At 43.5% G+C, this 14,173-nt stretch overlaps 1 protein-coding gene across 1 annotated transcript in view; it reads left to right on the forward strand.

The window, feature by feature from the left end:
• The first annotated feature begins 2,662 nt into the window (after positions 1–2,662).
• Positions 2,663–14,173, forward strand: part of LOC128889012 (roundabout homolog 2-like) — a 22,011-nt gene continuing 10,500 nt past the window's right edge. The window contains exons 1-2 of the mRNA XM_054146281.1: positions 2,663–4,178; positions 10,590–10,898. Of these exons, the coding sequence (XP_054002256.1) occupies positions 4,118–4,178; positions 10,590–10,898 (370 nt within the window). The 5' untranslated portion in view covers positions 2,663–4,117. The remainder of the gene's footprint in view (positions 4,179–10,589; positions 10,899–14,173) is intronic.

Raw genomic sequence — 14,173 nt, forward strand, 5'->3', positions numbered from 1 at the left:
CGGTCCTCGTGCCGTTCTACGATACGATATTTGGATCGAAATCGTCGCTGTTGTAATTTTTCTTATCAGCATACGAACGCATTCGACGAAAAATGGAACATCCGTCGCGATACTCTAAGAATACACGCTACGACCAAATATCAGGTTTTGCTGTCCCGATTACGGTAAGATGACAAAACCGTCGGAGACGAAACACAATACCCTTCGAACTATTTCTAAGTGCAGGGTTGCGAGTTAGTTGATACTAATGTAAGCTAGTAATTGGTATCGTTGCGACATTGAGTAACAAAATCTAGGTGTTACTGTAAGCGGCGATCAAGAATCACGAGTGACATGTATCGCGTTGGCGGTGTACGATATTATCCGTAACCGTCGTTCATATGGGTCACGTAATTGTAGGAGTACTTCAAGGAACAATGTGGAATCGAGCGGTCAATTTGCGTAACCTTATCGTGTCTATCATGATTACAATTCCAACTGGTATATGTGAAGAACCCGACGCATACGCGGGCACGATTCTAGAATTAGACGGTTTTGAATAACACTTTAAAGAGTGGTAAACTATTCCTAGGTTACGCAGGAGTAGGGATTTTCTCTTAGATATAAAGAGCACCGCTCATTGAAACATGTTACTTGGGATATAGGTAGATTTCCAGCGCGGATACAAGTCTGACCTACCATGTTACCCGAGGAGTCGCATTCCACGACGCCAATTACTCAAAACTATTTCAAATATCTGAAATAGCTATAGGATATCGTACACGATGTTCCAATCGGTCGATATTTCTGATTCTTTATTTACAAATATCGAGATTTCGAACCGAAACCTTATTTTCATCAAAATGCAATATAGCCTATGTCCTTCGTTGGGATGCAATCTATCTCCTTGCCTAATTTAATCGAAATCTGTTGTGCGGTTTAGGCGTGAACAAAATAACGGATAGACAGAGTTTTTTTTCGCATTTATAATATTATAATATTACACTAGTATGGATGTATCATATAAATCACGCAGGAATTACATATAATTGAAACATGTGTATACCGTACCCTTTAATGCCTCGCTCGATAATGATGTATCGCTTTGATTTGCATAGATATGCTTGTATGGCGCAAGAAATTAGTTCAACGTTCGTATTGGACCACGTACCGCGGTGGTGGTCGTGATCGTGATCGCGGTCGTGGTCGCGGTCGCGGCCGCGTCTATGTTTATCGAAATTCGTGTCCTTGTACATTTGTTATTTTTCTCGCGATACGTTACGTTTAATCTGTTGCTTAGCGACTATTCTAACGTACGATGCGAAAAGAAACTGCTTTCGGAACTGAAATATTGAAAAAATTGTTTAACCTATCGCGTTAAACATTTTTAATCGAAGATTAATCGCGATCGGATGGATGAACTTCCGAAATTTTACCGGGCTTTCCATTCGAAGGATCCGGCTCACGGTATGCGAAATTACGATATCGGTGCTTTAAGTAACCACCAGATAAGAAAACTAAACAAAAGGAAGAGTGTAATCAGAAATAAAAATGAAATTTATTTAAAAATACATCCAGAAGTCAGAGGTTTGATGTCAGTTTTACTTAGGTAAGTTGCGTTTTTATATTTTATTTTATTTCGTCTCGCCGAGTTTTAGGCAAACTTGTATTTTTCACAGATACGTATTACGCAAACAGCCCAGCACGGAGAACATCCACGAAACCATCGGCGAATTTTTTAACAGATCGCGCCGTGAAATACTCGTGGATCTTTTCGATTACTTCTTGCACGCTAAGTAATCGTTCGATATCCAAAATAGATTACGAGTATCATCGGTATGCAGGGTATCTGTAGACTACGACATCGGTCGCGGATTCTTTACCTTCGTACCGTGTACCTTTTCGTATAACGATTAGCTGCCACTTGCTTCCAACATTTTTCATAAGAATAGATTCCAAGTAAAATATTATATTTCCGATAATGAACTTATCGATTAATCGTAAGTTGGAAAGTTTATTTTCGTAACTAATTAAACGACAGAAAAATGATCACACCTTGAATAAACGTACGAATACGTCGCAATACATCGTAATTCTGTCATGTTTCCGGTTATTTACGAAAGGAAGTTGATGATTATTTGACCAGTCGGTCCATTTCCGGTATCAGTAGCGTATACATACACATACGCTTACGTCTTTCCCTTTATTCTCTTTATACGCACTTTCCTGTTCCTGCTTTATACATTCTCTTTAAAATTTGCTATGCAACATCGACACCTTTCGCGATGAATAATTCTCGTTTAATTTTCTTTACCCCTCCAATCTTCCACGTAATAGTCTGTTATAATTAAAACCTATTTAACGGAGCGAATCGTTCTCGTACCTTTGTCGTTGTAATATAAATCGTTACCGCTACGACGTATTTTAATTCGATGCGATTTAGATTGATCGAAAGGGAGAAATATCTATTTCTACAGATCGATGATACGCATAGAATTGGATAATTTATCAATTAAAAAACAACTCGTCTGCATCCGCGCCGAATACATCTTTAATTTAGAAGCTGGTGGCGATGGAGATACAATTACAGGAAAGTTGTATACGATAGAGTAGATGTAGCGCAGCATGCGACTACTTATGCGCGTCCATGTTGCGATATAATAATTCCATCTCCAAGCCGACGCGAGACGACACACGGCGAACTAGACCGAGGCAGAGGCCGATAGCCGAAGCGATCCGAGAACGTACGAGGATACCCGGACAGAGCCGAAGGGCCGCGTGGTGTTCAGAAAGAATTGCTGCGCCCTCAGTCGTGAATCGTGACTCGATGGTCTCAGATCGATGGTCGCGGTGGTCGGGTTTGTCGATTAGGGAAAATTTGTTCGCCGAAAAACTTTGTTTTTTTTCTTTTTCCTTGAACTGCACACGCGCGGGTAATCATCGGTTCGTTATCGATAACCAAAGTGTCTTTTCGTGAAAAAATGGCAACTACTGAAAGAAATAGGAATACTTTTCTTTGGAAGAACAGAGAAACGACGCGTAACTCAACGGTCGGTCACGAAGCGATCGATTTTGGAAGAACCGCTCTTGTTCGGAGAAACTGAACGAACCGATGGCCGGAATACCGACTTGACGGTTTAGAAAAAGACGACAGGAATGGATGTGTAATACAAAAAACGTATTCGTCGGTCGGTAGAAGTCAGTGGGGTCGTACGTTCGAATCTGTGGCAATGAGGACGCACGGTTTGGATCGATGAAAAAATAAAGAGTCGCAGTACTCGCGCTCCAAAAAGAGGATGAAAGTGTGGTAGAAGAAAGAGGAGTTGTGTTGTTATAGAAGAGTTGGCGTTGGTGGCCATTCCGCCCGCCGCGGCCGTCTGTCTTTCTTGTTTCCATCGATATGTGCGTACGTGCGTGTGTATTCCTCGTAGCCGCGTTTGTGTGCTAGCGTGCATAAACGTAGTTTGATTTCGATACGTATACGCGGGTACGCATTCGTGTATACGTCGCGTCGTGCGTTCGCGCGTGGGGCTCGGCGATGTCAGAAGTTCGTCGTACGAAAGCAGTGATCGTCGGTTGCGTTTGATAAGAATGGGATTTGTGGTGATTGGCCGCGAGTCGGTGCATTGACGCCGAGTTACTTTACGCGAGAATATATGCGAATACTTGGCGAAACGTGTACGCATACTCGCATACCTCCTTTACGTACACAAAGTGGCACGTAGGTGCTGTCTGCGCGTGGGTGGGTATGTATTCGGTATGATGTAGGTGTGAGCGCGCATTCTTTGTACATACGTACGTGTAGTTTGTGGTAACGTGTAATGGCATGGAAATGAGGCGTTCGCGAGTGTCACCCCGAAAGATACGCCTCTCGCCTGGAAAGCTACTCTGTGCTCCAAACTCGAAAGGAGAATCCTCTCGCGAGTGCTCGTTCTTACCGGTTTCATCTTACCGGCATCGCTGAGTGCGTGCTTTTATGCGTTTTTCTATTCGTTCCGTTTCGCTATTTTCCGGATTCGTTTCCAACTCCGTCACCACCAACTTGGACAAAATGCGATAACATCGAATTTTCGATAATCGAAAAGGGTCTCGTTCGTGATTCACGACATCCCGGAACCTTTGGATAGCGGAAAGAAAAATGCGCAACGAGTGGCTAAGAATCTTGATCGCGATAACAGTTTTCGCCCTTATGGTTCACGGTAAGTTCAACACACTCGATTCCTTTCGATACCTTTCGACACTTCTTCTTCCCGTAAACCTCCAACCCGACCCCTGAGATTCTATTCTTTGTTGTCGCGAATCTATCGTCAGCTTTATTCTTTCTTTCTTTCTTTCTTTCTTTCTTTCTTTCTTTCTTGGCTCTTTAAGGTTTATCGTAAACACGAGTTGACGTAAACGTGTACGCATTTATTCGTTCACGACGAACCGAGCGAAGAAATTGATTCGATTGGTACTATTGTTGAACGATACTTGTTTAGTTCGCGAGTCGGTTGTCTCGGTACAGCATTGCAGATAAAAATCGAGCACGAGCGAAAAAGCTAATGAACCAGTCTGGTTGCCGCTTAACCAAGTGTCCGTTGTTCAAGAACGATACATCGGAAATTGCTATTTATCGATGTGATTTGTATCGAAATTTTTACATTATGTAAACATTACGTAAATCGACCGATCGTTATCGCTGGAATCGACAACTGTTTATGACTGGACGTCAATCGAATCGGTTTTTAATACCTCATGCCATGATTCAACTAAATTAAAAAACAAACAAATAAGTACATTGTCGTTTGTTCTTCTTTACCTTGAACTTTGTTCGTGAATGGATACATGTTTGCGCGCGCGCGTGTGTGTGTGTGTGAGCGAGTGTACGTAAACGAGCTGCACTCACCCATTTAACGAAGCAAGTTTCGAAGCTCTCTAAAAGTAAAATTCGATTTCGAAAATAAGAGAACACTCGTTTGCGTAAAGGTTGACTTTTATTAGTTTGAACGAGACGATTCGAGTAAACAATTACTTGGTAGATAATAACGTCGAATCGAAACAAATCGAAGAAAATGTTTACGCGCGTTCGAGCGGTGATCGTTGGTATTCGCGTTTCGATTATCGCCGTTACTCGGATCTGTCTCCCATAATTGAACGCGGTCTTTTCATTCGAATTCCTGGAAACAGTTGTACAGATATACAGTTAGTAATCCGGTTCAAGTAGGCGGTGGGTAGGGTGTACCATATGTAAATGTAAACATCACTCGTATGGATTTCACGTTGCCATCAACTCGAAAATCGTAAACAGTCGGTTCTCAAAGGACGAAGCTCGGATCGACTGTGCCCTGGAAAAAAAGATACGATCGAGCGTTAGATATTGGTTGGTCTATTTTCGTGGATGGAAAGTCTCGCGAAGATAGCCGAGTTTTACCGACATCAAACGAAACTATTAGGTTATGTGCGATGCTGTGCAACGGACCGAGCGTAGGTGTACCTACTACTTGTGACTTTTACAACCAACGATACGTGAACTTTTTCAACGTTTTCAGATTAAATTCATTCCAAAGAGTATTTATTACCAAATAAGATACGAATCGAACTCTCCTCGTTGCATGATGTTTTGGTCCATTCGAAACTTGTTTGCAATTACACGATGTAATCCACCCACGAAAATGATTGTTGCGCTCGCTATTGATTCCAAACGTGTCCAAGGGTTAGAAATTCTCGAGTTTCCTCGAAGAAGGGCTTCATTCTCAAAAAGTGAAGTTTTGTATGTTAGGCCTACCGGAAGGTTCTGTCCATTTCTAGAACGAAACGAGGTAATAAATTTTTCACGCTTTGAATAAATTTGATCGAACAACGTGATTTTGATTGTTACGATCTTAATATATGCGTATATTTATTCTCTAAAACGTTGCCTACAGACGGGTCGAGGCAGACTGACTTCAAACAAAAGAATACATATTTATAAGGTCAAGGCGCGCAAACACGTACACATACTTCCATACCCAGGCACACAAACACGTACTTAAGAAACGAATACGTGTTCATATATTCTCAACATTTATCGTTATTTATGACATCTTGCCAGCGTGATCGCGATTTGTATATCATTTTTAACGAATATACGCATACTTGTTGAAACTTGTTGTAACCGGATCGGACAGAAATCGTTACTCGTTAAACAATGAAAATACGTGTCTCGCGCGACAGCGGCAGCGCTTTTAGGGAAGATAAAGATTCCGCGAGAGGATGAAAAATCAAAAAATGCTTTTAAAGTGGAGAGCTGTCGGTGATTTTTCTTGTTCTTTGTCGGAAAAGCACAGCAGCACGTTGCGTGGTGTATGGTATCGTACCATACCGACATCGTGGTGTGTTGTGCTGTGCGCGGCAGTCGCAGGGGAGAAACTGGACGATCGATAGCCTCGGTTCGCAAGACAATTTCTCCCGGAGCTCCAAAGAGCGAGAGAGCCATTTAAGGATTCCTCTGTTAGGTATCGCTATTTTCGGTCAAAGAATATAACCCGAGACAGGCGAGAGGAACAAGTAAACGCAAAGGAAAGAATTAGCCGCGACGAAAATAAAGACGGAGCGTCGATTATTTCTGATTTACGCTAAGCTGCCCGCGATACGTTGCTCTTCTTTTCTTTTTTTTTTTTCTTCTTCTACGAGTTTGGACAGCCCTGTTCGAAAAGAACTTGGGCAGGGTGTGTCGGTCGAACCCTCTTGGAGGGTTCCTTGCGTCTTAGGTTTCCCCCGCGTCTCAAGGAATTCAATGGTTATTCCCGTTTCGTCTTCTCTACCTTCCCCTCTTACAGGAATATCCTTCTCGGGGATAGAATGTAATGAAACTGTTCCTTTCTCCGTGGTCTCTCTCCTTTCCTACCTCCCGCCCCCTTCCTCCGTCTCTCGTTTCTCTCTTCACTCGGTCGCCATCTACTTCTCTTCCATATGCAACGTATATTTTGCGAAAGGAACTCTTCTAGACGCGGCTCTGCATACACTTGGCGTATACGTGTTAATAAAAGAAGAAAGTCTCATCGTATCCACGTAGATCGCGATGATACCGTCAACGCGCGATCGAAAATTTCGAAGAAATTCGTTTCCGCGGTTACGACGATTCCGGAGAATACAAGAGAGACGAAGAGCACAGGAAAGTCGTACGGTAACGGATTAGACGGCGAACTATAAATCGCGAAAGGTAATCTTCGCACGGGGAAATAAATATTTATCGAATCGCCGATATCGAAAATGTTAACGACGAAAGCTCAGCTTAGACGGCACGGGATGAAAATGATTTGTCACCGACTTGGTAATGGTTTCGGAGTAGGACGATTCTTGCGATGGTATCCTTTTGGAAACTCGCCAAATGCAGTTTGGTAGTTCGTGATACGTACAACTTTGGCCGTTTTACGCTGTTTCTTCTTTATACGTATTCACCCCCGATTCCTTTGACCTTTGTATATCAGGTGCGCTGGAAAGTAATGTTCTTTCTTTTGCGTTAAATTCAAAGAAATTTTTTACAAATTTCTATCTTGAATTATTAATTATGTAATCGCTCCCGCTATCAATAGCCTGTTGCCATCTAGTGTGCAAAATCAACGAGCTGACGAACGACAAAGAAGCATCGATAAAGTTGCGAGAGCGACATCATTTTCCGATTCACCTACCACATTGTTCAATTTTCGAACTGGGCGTGCGTTCTAGCTGGTTTTCGTATTACGTCTTTGCCCTTATTTTTTTTGTCATCGACGTCGTTTCTTCTACGTTCGAACATTCGTATTCGTGGCGAATCATCGAGTGCGTCGAGGTGTTGATCGAAGAAACAGATGCGGTAAATTGAAATGCGAATGACGGTAGAAAACGAAGGAAAATACATCGACGAATGAACGATCGAAAGAATCGCGGAAGGGAAAGAAATAGCGGGGAAGCTAGGAGAAGAGAGTTATAAGCGATCGAGACGAAAGGGAAGAAAAGAAAGTAGGAAAGGAACAGGAAGAAGAAAATAGGAGAACTGGTAGGGTAGAGCCACTAGGGGTAGCGGAACCAGCAGAACTAACAGAGCCGAAGCAACAGCGGCGAATCAATACTCGCGTCGCAGTCGCGAAGCCGTATGCCAAGTAATCGTGTATTCGAGTGCCCTACGCATCTTTAATCTCTGTGCATTATCTTTATTCGCTCTATTCGCAGTTTCGGAAATGAACGGTTTGTCGCTGAAAGACCAAAGATCGTCCGCTTAGCAGGCTCGCGCGAATACATACGACATACTAGGGGGTGTCAACGAACTCTAATACCGCGAATACACACACGTACGTACGTGTTATTTTTATTGATACGAAAATAGATCCCGAGAAAAGAAATACAATTGGATTCGAGGATATATCGCGAGGGAATACGATAAAAATAAGTTATCTTGTTTGCGATTACTTAATCATTACTCGTCTGGTTTTTCCTTCCGAACGACATTCGCATCGATCGAGTTAATAGTACACGAAGAAGTTGTATACGTACACACGTTGTACGGTGAAACGAATGATTGAACCACTCGTCTCGACGAAGATCTAGCCATCGTAAACGTTACTCGTGGACAAAATAGGAATAAAGTAGAGTGCTTAATGAAAAGTGGAACAGAATTGAAAGGATGGTCTCCTCTGGTTAAATGAGAGAACGAAGAAGACGAAAGTACAAGAACCGGTGAGCAGAGAAACGAAGAAGCGGTGGATATGATGGAATACAAAAGGAACGAGAGTGACAACGAGTGGGCAAAGTTGGTTGCTGGCATAGCTTGATTCGGAGGAGGTTAGGACTGAAATGAACCGAGATGCCTCGGGCCTACCGAGCGCAAGAACTGCGCGCGTTCGTCCGCGCTTGCTCGCTCGTGACTCTGTTCAACAGCGAAATATGAAAACTCCGGAGGCGATTTTAATTTAGCCACAGCGTCTATTGTTTCCGAGTGCTGAGTCAGGAGCACAAAAGAAGAATGCCACGAATGTGTGAGAGCGTTGCGCGCGCGCGCGCGCGCGTACAATTGTGCGCGTCTAATCCAAACGAAAGACCGCGAGAGATATTTAGAGGACGGGTAAAACATGAAATAGACACGTCTGCTAGACGAAACGAGTAATTGAGAATTTTTCATTAGTTTCCTTAGTTGGACCAACGCTACGCGAACGAACCGTTTTATACGCTTTGTAACTTGTATTCGAGTCCTCGATGTCGATCAACTGAATCGACAGAGTTCGGGCGAAATTGGTTCTACATGTAACCCTTTCGCTGCGGGACGATCTTTGCTAGAAATTCCAAGTGACGTAGAGGTCTGAATTTAAGATAGATATCAGTTTCTAGGAAACGTTAAGACGGAACTTTTTTATAATTACGGTTTATTCGTAAGACGTTTAGTCTCTAAAGTAGAAATTAAGAACGTAGAAGACCATTTTTCTAGGAATTCGATTACATTTGAAATAGTGAAAATGAGAGCACAGTTAGTTGACGATTACTTATTTGTCGATACATTAAAAAATATTACCTCATAGACGATGATGAGACGAAACTTTTATATATTTACAGTTTGTTCATAGGACGTTTAGTTCCAGAGATAAGAATTAAAAATCTTAGAAGACTTTCTTCCTGAAACTCAATTTTCCCAACGAACTTTTAACTTTTCAATTATTATTTCCGAAACTAACCATCCTACGAATAAACTGTAAATATGAAAAAGTTTCTTCTCGTCGGCCCCTATGAGCTGATATTTTTTTTAAATCGATTCAACGAATACAAACATTTCTCGGAGCTTATCTCTCGAGGGCGCATATACTCCGCAGTCAAAGGGATAAGAGTACTCGTATGCATTTTAGTGCATTCTATCACGTGTACAAATGCATACGCGATTCTCTCTCTCTCTCTCTCTCTCTCTCTCTCTCTCTCTCTCTCTCTGTACGCAATGGGACCTATCGTCGTACGCATCTCTCGGTACGCTCTCGTAACTATATGAAAAATCTTGAAATTACACTTGATCGCCGTTTGAAACGTACACGATGGACTCTTACCATATCCATAATGTATGGAAAAGAAAAAGGTACATACGTGTACGGATTTTCGTAAATACGATACGCGCACGGTTCGTAGTTTGCAGCAGACATTCGCGTAGACGCGAGGCATTTCTCGAGTGCTTTCGTTTGGGAAGTTCGAGTACGATTAGGATTTGCAGACCGCGAAGCGATCGTAGACAACTCTGGTTCATCGGGCGTTCCTATACGTTCCATTCCAGAATTCCTATAGCTATACCCGAGATAGTTGAAATAGCTCGGTCCGAGCACGATGACTGAAGCTGTTTACCCCAGCACGTTTATCTTCGTCGTATAGGCACAGTCGACGGTTCGGAGTAGCTATGTAGCACAGCAGCCTACGATCGCGACGTAAAAAGTGTACGTGCACGCGCGTGGATGAGCGTGCATGAGTGTCGGATACAAATAGAGTCGAACGTAAAAGGGCAAGTACGAAATGACGCAAGACGAAATTTCCCGATAAACGAAATTTACGAAATTTACGAAATTTACGAAATTTAACTTTCCCGATAACTGTGATTATACTTGACATACGCGTGTATCACTTTGAATTGTTTTATTCTTTTTCAGGGCAATTGAGATCGCCGCGCATAACGGAACATCCGTCGGATATAATTGTGGCGAAGAACGAACCGGTAACGTTGAACTGCAAGGCGGAAGGTAAACCCCAGCCAGTGATCGAGTGGTACAAGGACGGTGAACTGGTTCAAACGTCACCGGGAGATACGAAATCCCATCGCGTTCTTCTTCCTACGGGCTCTCTTTTCTTCTTAAGGGTAATGCACGGGAAAAAGGAACAAGATGGCGGGGTTTACTGGTGCGTCGCGAGGAATCAAGCCGGCTTCGTTTCGAGTCGAAACGCTACCCTGACTGTTGCAGGTAAGCCAACCTCTTACCTTCTCCGTTACCTTTTCCTTCTCCCTTTTCCTTCTCCCTTTACCTTCTATTTCGCGTAATGGAAAGGATCCAGGGTTTCGCGAGGTAAAACCGCGCGAGTGTTGCATCGCTTCGAATAACTTCCAACGGCGAAGCTGTTGCGACCGATTTTATATCGTTTCGTTCTTCTCGCGACAGGACGATATGGATTTCGGCGTACGTAACGCGCCGTGTCGCGCGCAACGGAAGGGAAAAATCAAATCGAACTACTTTTGATTCGTACGAAATTGAAAACGAGCGAACCACGTTCGAGCAAACGGAGCCTGTTCGGACGGTGCCGAGAGTTTGTTTAGGGCCGATCGATATTCCCGCTGGAGTAGCGAACTGAGAAAAGATAGGTAGCGAACTCTTCGACATCGAGCACGCTTACCCACGCATCGTTCTTTTATCGATACGTTCTAATTTTCATCCCGATTTCGATCTCGATTTCGATTCAGATTGCTGTACGGTTACGGGAACAGTTTGGACGGTAGACATTTTATTCGTCTCGCTTATCTCTGAAATCTGTACAAATAGCCCTTAATTTAGATAATTGAAATAGCTTTCGTCGATTAAAAGTGACTTTGCTCAACAGTTTTCTAAATTAAAAGTAAACATTTTTAGTAACTCGTTGGAGTAAGACAGACGAGACTTGGAGCATTGTTTAAAAAATGAGACGTTTTAGGTCCTATCCGTGTGACATAGACACGCGGCCGCGCGTGTACACACCTATACCTACGTACATACACGAACGTATATCTATGGTATGTGCGAGGAAGAGGAAGAGCGAGACGGGAAGGGGGAGGAGAAGGAGAATAGAAATCGATACGGAGCTGTATCTACGTGGAACGTATGCTCGGCCAACATGGTGCTGTGTTGCGCGACGCGATGCAGGATAATTTGCCACGATGCGTATTACGCGAATGAATGTTTCAACGAAATGTTAATCGTCGGTCAGATCTCGTACGCTTTGTATCTCCTTTTGCTCGCTCGAAAGAGAAACGATTTTTCCTGAACTTTCGTTAACGATCGCTTCCATTGTCTCTTTACGAAGAAGAAGAATTTATACGCGCAACGGATAACGACGATGACACGAATAATCCGGTCGCGTGTTTCTGGAAATCCGTCTAAAAACTATGCTTCAGGTTTCGCGCATATTTTTATTTCTCGTCCTCGTTACGTGGCGCGTATTTACGGTTTCTCTGTTAATGCTTGTCGTTCGAACCGCGATGATCAACTCGACGGCAAAGATGGCGATAGCAATGGCGGTGGTCACAAACGGTAGTTACGGCCGACTACTATGAATAAGGCTTTGTGCTGCGGGCGCGCTGCTGTTCATCCAACATGTACCGAAATAACCTCGTTGGAAATAAAAACGAAAAGGAAAGACGAGAAAAAGGATCGCAACGAAAAAATAGAAAGACAGCGCGAATGCACCAATGAAACGGATACGAGTAGTAGTCGCGATCCTTTCGGTTTTGAATCGATTCTCGATCGATCCAACCGATTTTCTCCGAACTTTTCTCGCGGGATAAATAGGAGAACGTCGAGTCCGGAGTGTCTCAGTTGGAAATATTTGAATCGTTCGGTTATCGAAATTCTCGTCTGTCGTTTTTCTTTTCTTCGTATATCTCGCTTGTGTGAAATAACACCTATACATCGTTTACTTCGAACCCCGAGCTATACGTGAGCCCATTCCGGTCCCTCGTTCGCTCCATCCAGCGCGTATCGATTAGCCGGACGGCATAGTACCGCTGGGCTGTGCCAGGGTTACTTCGCATGGCTTTTAGGGGAAAAAGAGAGGAAGAAAATGAGAGCTCGAGGGTTAGACGAGCTAAGGGAACGAGGGACGCATAGAACAAGACGGAGACAGACGGTGCGAGCAAGAAGGTGTTAGCGAAGGCGAACGCGTTATAGCTTTTAATCCCGATGCACGAGACAACGACGGCTGTTCTCTCTGTATCAACACCAATTCGTTGTTGACACAAACTGTCGCCACAGCACTTTTCACTTATTTGCATCCGACAAAGACCCGAGCAGTCAGCCTGCAGCTGGCGCATAATAGTTGGTTCGAGTTATTTAAAAAGTACGAAAGGAAACCGACTTTGACCTATGACTCTCTCTTCCTGTACCAGCGAGTGTTGGTTGCTTCTCTTCGTTCGCGTTCGCGGCTTTCTTTCGTGCGAACGAAGATAACTCAAGCAAGATTTTATATCGTATACAACTTGTACGTCTCTGTACGTCGAGGAGAAGGAAGGATTATTGTACCGATGCAAAATAATTATTAACCATCGAAGAATAATTAAAGTTGGCTGTTCGATCGAACAAGAGAATATTTTCGCCAGTTTATCCGTCCCGAGCGTAACTCTTTCTGCGAGTTTGATCGGCCCGTATCGTAAGGAACAAACGCTGTCGAAACAACGGCTCCATTCAGTCCCAATGGCGTACATAGTAGTAGGTACTTCCGGCGTGGACAGCCAAGTTTGCAAGGCGCAGTCCGAGGGTCGCGGTGCATACAAACGTTTATCGCGATATGCAATCTACGAGCAAACGATAGATATCGAAGATCCGTACACGCATTCATATTCGTATTCGTATTTATACTCGCATTCGCATTCGCATACGCGTTCGCATACGCGTTCGCATTCGAATTCGTTTTTGTTCTGTTTCGCGACTAGCGTGGTTAAACTCCGTCTTTAACGAGATGCTGCTTTTCAACGAGGAGTATGATTTTTTTTAACCGACTTCGAAAAGGAGGAGTTTACTCGATTCGACATGTATATTTCTTTTTTCTCTCGAGTACTTGCAAAGTTTCAAATGTACCGTACTTTTTTCTTTTTGTCTGTCCTTCGATGCGATGCTTTTTGCGAAACACTAACGTGGTGCGTGTTTTACTCGACGCGACGTTCGGAAAAGTTAAACGCGAGCACGATAACTACGCGTTACGCGAACAGTAATAGATATTATTGAAGTTTGTTGCGGTAAGCGCATTTATTTCTCCGATCGCTCGTGCGCTACGTACAAATCTCATTTCTGTCTAGCGCGCGATGTTCTACGGTGATATATGTGCGTGAGTACGTCCAACTGCCACGCCTACCGACACTACGGTTTAATTGAGTAATCGAGTACCCTCGCGACGATGCCTGAACCGGGAGAAGAGTCACTTACAAACCTCCCCGATCCCGTTTTACTGCGCGTTCTCTCTCTCTCTCTCTCTCTCTCTCTCTCTCTCTCTCTCT

The sequence above is a fragment of the Hylaeus anthracinus genome, unplaced genomic scaffold, assembly GCF_026225885.1.
Source record: "Hylaeus anthracinus isolate JK02 unplaced genomic scaffold, UHH_iyHylAnth1.0_haploid 11994, whole genome shotgun sequence".
Lineage (NCBI taxonomy): Eukaryota > Metazoa > Arthropoda > Insecta > Hymenoptera > Colletidae > Hylaeus > Hylaeus anthracinus.